The sequence below is a fragment of the Chiloscyllium plagiosum genome, chromosome 16 (genome assembly GCF_004010195.1).
Source record: "Chiloscyllium plagiosum isolate BGI_BamShark_2017 chromosome 16, ASM401019v2, whole genome shotgun sequence".
Taxonomy (NCBI): Eukaryota; Metazoa; Chordata; class Chondrichthyes; order Orectolobiformes; family Hemiscylliidae; genus Chiloscyllium; species Chiloscyllium plagiosum.
This window is the reverse complement of record NC_057725.1, coordinates 68,011,424-68,020,816: the sequence shown is the minus strand read 5'-3', so window position 1 is coordinate 68,020,816 and position 9,393 is coordinate 68,011,424. Positions and strand designations below refer to the sequence as shown.

The following is a 9,393-nucleotide window of genomic DNA, read 5'->3' as shown; positions in this document are numbered from 1 at the left end:
CTTGTTTCATTTAGTTTCATTTCTGATTGACAAGCGAACTGCTCCTCTGCTCATCTGCATTTCCTTTCAAAAGGATATATATCCTTGGATATTTAATTTCCAGCTCTGATCCCATTGCAGTAATGTTCGGTGATGCTCACAAATTTGGAGCCATTAATTTCAATCTGCGCTACAACTTCATTTACCGCATTTCACATACTGCACACATTGAAGAACAACAGCCTCTGACTGTCCTCCCCGTCTCACACTTATTCCCTGCATTTATCCGCTCCTCAACCCTCTCAATCAATAATTACTTCCAGTCCCTTCCACATCCTTATCTATCTAATTCACCAGGATACTGGTCCCCTCGTGCTTCACGACAAGAGTCAAGGAAACAAGCTATGAAGGTGACGGTGAGCGGTAGACCTGGGAGAGAGTTTCGTCTGGTCACAGTGCCTCCTTCAGTGACATTGCTTTATAACAGAGTTCGAACAAGCATGAATTAGATATCACTTCCAGAGTAAACATCCAGGATATTCCTGACTAAACGACCCAATGTCTGGCATTGTGTTCAATCTTGCAGACCACATCGGCGGCAAGGTGGGTCAGTGGTTCGCATTGCATCTTCACTCGGGACCTGGGTTTGATACGAGCTTCGGGCGACTGCCTGTGTGGAATTTGCACATTCTCCTCGTGTCTGCGTGGATTTCCTCCCACAGTCCGAAGATGTGCAGGTTTGGTGACTGGGGCCAGCTAAGGTGCCTATATTGTTTGGGCACGTGTAGCGTCGGTGTTAGTGAGGGGAAATGTGGAGTAATAGGGTACGGGAACACGTCGGGGCGGGATGCTCTGCGGAGGTTCGGTGTGAACCCGTTGGGCCAACTGCCCTGTTTCCACACTGCAGGGATTCTGTGATTCTATATCAGACAGAAGCAAATAGATTCACGAAATGTTGAATTCCATCTAATTTATGTGTTGCAGCATCTCTGAGGTGTCCTGTTGGAGCATCTCCCAGTTTAAATTAAATCTGCATGAATGGGTACAAGACAATTTGGGCCAGGTATTCTCTCACATCTTTGTGATACAATCTGTGCGATAGTCAGTTTCCACGGGATGAGGATATAATCATTATGGTGAGTAAATGATGCTATGACCTTCCATGAAGAACACCAGATTCTGAGTTTTAATACGTTTTTAAATGTAATTACAATGACTTTGTTGAGATGAATCGAAAATGATTCAGATGATGTGAAACTTGAAAGGGTTCAGAAAAGATTTACAAGGGCATTGCCACAGTTGGAGGATTTGAGCTGTAGGGAGAGGCTGGAGCGTTGGAGGTTGAGAGTTGAACTTATAGATGATTACAAAATTACGAGGGGCATAGATAGGATAAATAGGCAAAGTCTTTTCCCTGGGGTCGGGGAAGCCAGAACTAGAGGGCATAGGTTTAGGGTGAGAAGGGAAAGATATAAAAGAGACCTAAGGTGCAACTTTTTCACACAGAGGGTGGTACAGGTATGGAATGAGCTACCAGAGGAAGTGGTGGAGGCTGGTACAATTGCAACATTTAAGAGGTATTTGAATGGGTACATGAATAGGAAGGGTTTGCAGGGATATGGGCCGGGTGCTGGTAGGTGGGAGTAGATTGGGTTGGGATATCTGGTCAGCATGGATGGGTTGGACTGAAGGATCTGTTTCCATGCTGTACATTTCTATGACTCTCTGACCAGGATGCTGGTCCCCTCATTGTTCAATACAGAGTCATTGGAAACACAGTCCACCAAGTTATGAAGGTGACGGTGAGCCATAGAGCTGGGTCAGGGATTGTGTCTGGTTACAGAGCTTCCTTCAGTCATATTGGTTTCTATAAGAGTTAGACCAAGCCTGATTTAGGAGTCACTTCCAGAGTAAATATCAATGGATGGTCGGTGCATGTATCATTGAGCTGTCAGGTCATCAGCATCGTTGTAAGACATCATAAAATGTTGGAGCAAATGTTGGTGCCATTCTGCTCACCGCAACTGCTGTGTCTCTCAATCAGATCACAGCTGACCTAAAAGTCCTCCACTCCATTTTTCAGCCTATACCCTACGACCCTCGAATTCCCTCTGAATAAAAAATCTCACAGAGCCTTGAATACAACAAATTTTTGAAGAGTTGCAAATCACTCGTGAAGAACTGTCCAGAGGATCTCAGCAAAACTGCTCTGTGTGCAAACCTTTCACATCAACTGGCCAGCATACATACAATATCAACATGCATTTCAAGCCTGTCAGCTTCACTGAATGTGTTGTTTCTGCTGTGTTCTCCCCTTGTTGAGCTTGACAGATTCCCCACAGATCAGGGAACTGTGCTCCTCCTCTTTCAGGTGGGTAGAATTGTGACTTATTCCTGCTATCAAACAAGGCTTTACCCAAACATCCATAAATGCAGCTGTAGAACTTCAAAGAGGATCCTATCAGCTAAGATTCATAACCTGTTGCAATATTTTGTGCTTTAAGCCATTGTTCACAAGGACCCTCATGCACACCCCATAATGACAGCATTTAATCTCCCCTCTAATTCAGTATGAGTGACAGTTTGACCACTTCAGCAGTAGATTCAAATTTGGAGGAACTATTTGCGGACAATAGAACCACAGCTGCAACTTCCTCCATCATCGTGAGTATCCCTGTTTGTATTTCATGTCTTGCCTCTCGTTTTACTTTCAGATATCAAGGCAGGCAATTTGTGACTTATTGCTCATGTTTTTAAAAATTTATTTATGTAGCTGCTGTTGATGTCGTAGTTGATGTTGGTGCTGGAAAGAACACAGTGAATTGTGTGAATATGCAAAATGGAACATCATCCCTTCATTTTTGGAATCATATACAGCTGACAATCATCTTCATTTCATGCATTTGACAAGAGTTTACTAAACATTTAATCCCAACTACACAGGCAAATTCTGACCTCTTATAGATGCAGTCGTTGTTGATGCTGGCAAATATGTCAAAAATGAGATCATAAGAGTTCAAGGTATTGACATCATCTTTAAAAGCAGTGTTTCAGACACACAAAAGCAGTGACTGCACTTCCAAATTAGGGAGGAAGTTTACGTCAGAGCAGAGAAATGATGTACTGTAGCTGAGAAAAATCTATTCCGTTTTGCTATGTGCTCTTTCGCCTGAAATGCTTCTTTGCAACAGTTTGGAAATAAGTTGTCCCAAATGCTGCATAAATCACTTGATTTGTTTCCCTCAGGTTTATATTACTATTCACTGGTATGAGTTAGTGATAGCAAATGTACTCACATGGTATCTACGCTTCAGATTCACTTTCATTTCTGATTGACAAGCGAATTCGCTCCTCTACTCATCTGCATTTTCTTTCAAAAGGATATATGTCCTTGGATATTTAACTTGCAGCTCTGATGCCATTGCAGCCACATTCAGTGATGCTCACAATTTTGTGGACACCAATTTTGATCTGCGCTATGACTTCATTTACTGTATTTCACATACTGCATGCATTGAAGAACAACACCCTCAGTGCTAAGTTGACTGTCCTCCCCATCTCATAGTTGCTTCATACATTTATTCTCTTCTCAACCCTCTCAATCAATAATTACTTCCAGCCCCCTTCCACATTCTGATCAATCTGATTCACCAGGATACTAGTCCCCTCATGGTTCAAGACAGAGTAATTGGAAACACAATTCATCAAGTTATGAAGGTGATGGTGAGCAATAGAGCTGGCTCAGCGGTTGCATCTGGTCACAGTGCTTCCTTCAGTGACATTGCGTACTATCAGAGTTAGATGAAGCACAAAATTGGTATCACTTCCAGATGAATGGTCGGTGCATGCATCTTTGAGCTGTCAGGTCATCGACGTCTTGGTAAGATCTGGTAAAATGTTAGAACAAATGTTGGGGCCATTCTGCTCACTGCAACTGCACTGCCTTTCAATCAGATCACAACTGACCTGAAAGCCCTCAACTCCACTTTTAAGCCTGTACCCTAGGACCCTCGACTTCCCACTGATTAAAAATCTCACAGAGCCTTGAACAAATTTACAAAGAGTTTCAAATCCGTCGGGAAGCAATGTCTGAAGGACCTGAGAAAAACTGTTCTGTGTGCATACCTTTCACAGAGACTGGCCAGCACCCATGCAATATCAACATTCATTTCAAGCCTGTCAGTTTCACTGAATGTGGTGTTTCCAATGTGTTTCACTTTGTTGAGCTTGGCAGATTCCCCACAGATCAAACAACCTGTGCCCCTCCTCTTTCAGGTCAGTAGAATTGTGACTTATTCCTGCCATCAAACAAGGCTTGACCAAAACATCCATAAATGTCGCCTTAGAACTTCAAAGTGTATCAAGATGGATCCTATCAGCTAAGATTCACAATCTGTTTTAATATTTTGTGCTTTTAAGCCATTGTTCACAATGCACCTCATGCACACCTCATAATGGCCGCATTTAATCCTCTCCTCTAATTCAGTATGAATGAGGATTTTACCTCTTCAGCAGAAGATTCAAATTTGAAGGAATTATTTGCTGACAATATAACCACAGCTGCAACATCCTCCATGATTGTGAGTATCTCTGTTTCTATTTCATGACTTGCCTCTCTTTTTAACTTCAGGTGTCCAGGCAGGCATTTTGTTATTATATGCTCAACATTTTTTTTTAACTTATATACCTGCTGTTGATGTCATTGTTGATGTTGTTGCTGGAAAGAACACAGTGAATTGTGTGAATATGCAGAATGGAACATCATCTCTTCATTTCTGGAAGCAGATATACAGCTGACAATTATCAATCATCCTCATTTCATGCATTTGACAAGAGTTTAATAAACATTTTAACCCAATTACACAGAGAAATGCCTACCTGTTGTTGATGCAGTCGCTGTCCATGCTGGAAAAGATGTCAAAAATGAGATCACAAAGAGTTCAAAGTCTGGCATCACCTTTAAAAGCAGTGTTTCAGACACACAAAATTAGTGATTGCACTTCCAAATTTATGTCAGAGCAGAGAAACGATGTACTGTAGTCAAGAAAATCTATTCCGTTTCGCTATGTGCTCTTTCATCTGAAATGCTTCTTTGGAACAGTTTGGAAATAAGTTGTCCCAAATGCTGCATCAACCACTTGATTGGCTTCCCTCAGGGTTACATTATTGCTCACTGGTGTGAGTTAGTGATAGCAACTGTACTCACATGGTGTCTACGCTTCAGATTCACTTTCATTTCTGAATGACAAGTGAACTCGCTCCTCTGCTCATCTGCATTTCCTTTCAAAAGGGTACAAGTCCTTGGATATTTAATTTCCAGCTCTGATCCTATTGCAGCCACATTCGGGGATGATCACAAATTTGTAGACACCAATTTCAATCTGCACTACAACTTCATTTACCGCATTTCACATTCTGCATGCATTGAAGAACAAATCCCTCAGTGCTAAGTTGACTGCCCTCCCTGTCTCATAGTTGCTTCTTACATTTATTCTCTCCTCAACCCTCTCAATCAATTATTATTTTCAGCCCCTTCCACATCTGGATCTACCTGATTCATTAGGATACTGGTCCCCTCATGGTTCAATACAGAGTCATTGGAAACACAATCCATTAAGTTATGAAGGCGACGATGAGCAATACAGCTGGCTCAGGGGTTGCATATGGTCACAATGCTTCCTTCAGTGACATTGCGAAATATCAGAGTTAGAACAAGCATCAACTATGTATCACTTCCAGATTAAATATCGATGAATGGTCGGTGCATGCATTTTTGAGCTGTTAGTCATCGACGTCGTGGTAAAATGTTGGGGCTGTTCTGGTCATCACGACTGCTTTGCGTTTCAATCAGATCACAGCTGATCTGAAAGCACTCAACTCCACTTTACAGCCTGTACCCTAGGACCCTTCACTTCCCACTGATTAAAATTCTTCCAGAACCTTGAATACAACAAATTTACAAAGAGTTACAAATCACTTGTGAAGCAATGTCTGGAGGACCTGAGAAAAATTGCCCTAAGCGCAAACCTTTCACAGATATGGGCCGGCACCCATGTAATATCAACATTCATTTCAAGTCTGTGAGTTTCACTGAATGTGGTGTTTCCACTGTGTTCTCACCTTTTTGACCTTGGCAGATTCTGCACAATCAACGTGTGCCCCTCCTCTTTCAGGTAGAATTGTGACTTATGCGTGCAATCAAACAAGGCTTGACCCAAACATGCATAAGCGCAGCTGGAGAACTTCAAACTGGATCGTATCAGCTAAGATTCACAATCTGTTGCAAGATTTTGTGCTTTTAACCCATTGTTCACAATGAGACACACACACACACGCCCTACTGGCAGCATTGAATCCTCCCCTCTAATTCAGTATGAGTGAGGATTTTACCTCTTCAGCAGTAGATTCAAATTTGAAGGAACTATTTGCTGATAACTTAACTGCAGCTGCAACTTCCTCCATTGTTGTGAGTATCCCTGCTTCTATTTCATTACTTGCCTCTCTTTTTAATTTCAGATATCCAGGCAGGCATTTTATTACTATATGCTCATCATTCTTTTTTTATTTATGTACCTGCTGTTGATGTCGTTGGTGCTGGAAAGAAGACAGTGAATTGTGTGAATATGCAGAATGGAACATCATCCCTTCATTTCTGGAAGCTGACAATTATCAATCATCCTCATTTCATACATTTGACGAGAATTTACTAAACATTTTAAGCCAATTACGTAGACAATTACCTACCTGTTGTTGATGCAGTCGCTGTTGATGCTGGAAAATATGTCAAAAATGTGATCACAAAGAGTACAAAGTCTTGACATCACTTTTAAAACCAGTGTTCCAGACACACAAAAGTAGTAACTGCACTTCCAAATCAGGAAGCAAATTCACGTTAGAGCAGAGAAATGATATACAGTAGTTTAGAAAAATCTATTCCATTTCGCTATGTACTCTTTCAACCAAAATGCTTCTTTGCAACAGTTTGGAAATAAGTTGTCCCAAATGCTGCATAAACCACTTGATTGTTTCCCTCAGGTTTACATAACTCACTGGTGTGAGTTAGTGAAAACAACTGCACTAACATGGTGTCTATGCTTCAGACCCTGTACACTTGTTATTGATTTAGTTTCATTTCTGATTGACAAGTGAACCCACTCCTCTGCTCATCTGCTTTTCTTTTTTAAAGGATATATATCCTTGGATATTTAACTTCCAGCTTGGATTCCATTGCAACCACATTCGGTGATGCTCACAAATTTGTATCCACTAATTTCAATCAACTTCATTTACCTTATTTCACATACTGCACGCATTGAAGAACAACACCCTCAGTGCTAAGTTGACTATCCTCACCATCTCATAGTTGTTCCCTGCAGTTATCCTCTTCTCAAACTCCTCAATATATAATTACTTTAAGCCCCTTCAACATCCAGACCTATCTGATTCATCAGGATACTGGTTCTCTCACGGTTCAAGACTAAGTCATTGGAAACACGGTCCATCAAGTTATGAAAGCCATGGTGAGTGATAGAGCTGGGTCATGGGTTATGTCTGGTCACAGCGCTTCCTTCAGTGATGTTGCTTTCAATCTGAGTTCGAAATAGCATGAATTGGGTATCACTTCCAGAATAAATAGCCTGGATATTCCTGAGTAAATGACCCAATGTCTGACATTCTTTTCAGTGGTGGAGAGCAAATGGGCAGCAATGTGGCTCAGTGTTAGCACTGCAGCTTCACAGCGCCTGGGACCTTGGTTTGATTTCAACCTCAGGTCATTGCCTGTATGGAGTTTGCACATTCTCCCTGTGTCCGCGTAGGTTTCCTCCCACAGTCCGAAGATGTGAAGGTTTGGTGAATTGGGCCAGCTGAGGAGTCCATAATCTTTGGGTATACATAACGTCGATGTTAGTGAGGGGAGTGTAGAGTAACAGGGTATGGGCATGCATCTGGGTCGGGCGCGATACGGAAGTTCCACATGAAACCATTGGGACAAATGTCCTGTTTCCACACTGCAGGGATTCTGTGATTCTACACCAGACAGAAGCAATTAGATTCATGGAATGTTCAATTCCCTGTTGAATTCCATCTAATTTATTGATGCAGCATGTCAGAGGTGCCCCATTGGAGCATCTCCCAATTTAAATGAGGGTATTATCATTATCATGAGTAAATGACGCTATGGCCGTGCGTGAAGAAGACCAGATTCTGAGTTTTAATATGTTCCTTACATGTAATTACAATGACTTTGTTGAGATGAATCAAAAATGATTCAGTTGGTATTGTTCATTTGATACCTGTTGCTGAGGTCAAGGTTCTTGGTGCTGTTGTTGTTGATGCTGCAAAGTAAGGATTTGAATATTTACATCAGCAGGATATTGAACAATTACAGCAACAGCATATATGAAATGATAGATGTGCAGTGAAGAAACAGATGGAAATTTGTACCATTAGCCATCATTTCTTCACTATTTCATGCTGATGTTGAAATTGATTTAGCGGGAAATAGCTGCGCGTTTGGAATGAAACATTCATATGTTCCACAATTCAATGTAGTCCCACTCCCTTGCCTAGGTGCTCTGCATTGTCTTTCTTAGTTCCCAATTTGAGCTTCAGAATAATACATTGATGCTTTGTACACAGTACCACTGCAGGGAGTGAAGTGGCAATCTAGATGTACACATGTACATGGGGAAAACAAGAAAATTTCCAACACATTGTTAACAACATAATGATTGGGAATTGTATAATGTTTCAGAGGCTATGCCTGGTAGATTGAGGACCAATAGAAATTGATACATGAATAAGATCATAAACCACGCCTACTTTACCTATTGTTGATGTTGGTATTGGAGCATAAGGGTGGCTGGTCACCCGGGCTAGAAGGAACAAGTAAAATAAAATGATGAAAGTCTGATTGAGATGAGCACTGCAATCTAATGTGCTGTGTCAAAGTGTGGTGCCGGAAAAGCACATCAGGTCAGGCAGCATCGGAGGAGCAGGAGAATCAACGTTTTGGGCATAAGCCCTTCATCAGAAATATACACATAGACAATGAAGAAACTATGGTCTCATTCGACGTAACGGCTCTGTTCACCTCTACTGACAAAACCCTAGCCAGAGAAACAATAGCCAACCTGCTGGACATACAGAACAGACAACAGGACGTTGAACCTATCAACAAAGACGGCATACTTAAACTACTGGACTTGTGCCTCACAACACACTTCACATTCAACAACCAGATATACGAACAAATCAACGGAACACCCATGGGATCACCAATCTCGGGACTCATAGCAGAGGCACTTATGCAAAGGTTAGAACAAACAGTCCTACCACAAATTCAACACAAACTCTGGGTCAGATATGTTGATGACACCTTTGTAATCATTAAAAACACAGAAATAGAAAAAA

General features: G+C 41.5%; 1 protein-coding gene across 1 annotated transcript in view; it reads right to left on the bottom strand.

The window, feature by feature from the left end:
* LOC122558129 (mucin-6-like) overlaps window positions 1–9,393 on the bottom strand; it is a 189,202-nt gene that overhangs the window by 36,950 nt on the left and 142,859 nt on the right. Inside the window, exons 21-22 of the mRNA XM_043706448.1 lie at window positions 6,724–6,750; window positions 4,858–4,884 (exon numbers count right to left, since the gene is read on the bottom strand). Coding sequence (XP_043562383.1) covers window positions 4,858–4,884; window positions 6,724–6,750 — 54 coding nt within the window. The remainder of the gene's footprint in view (window positions 1–4,857; window positions 4,885–6,723; window positions 6,751–9,393) is intronic.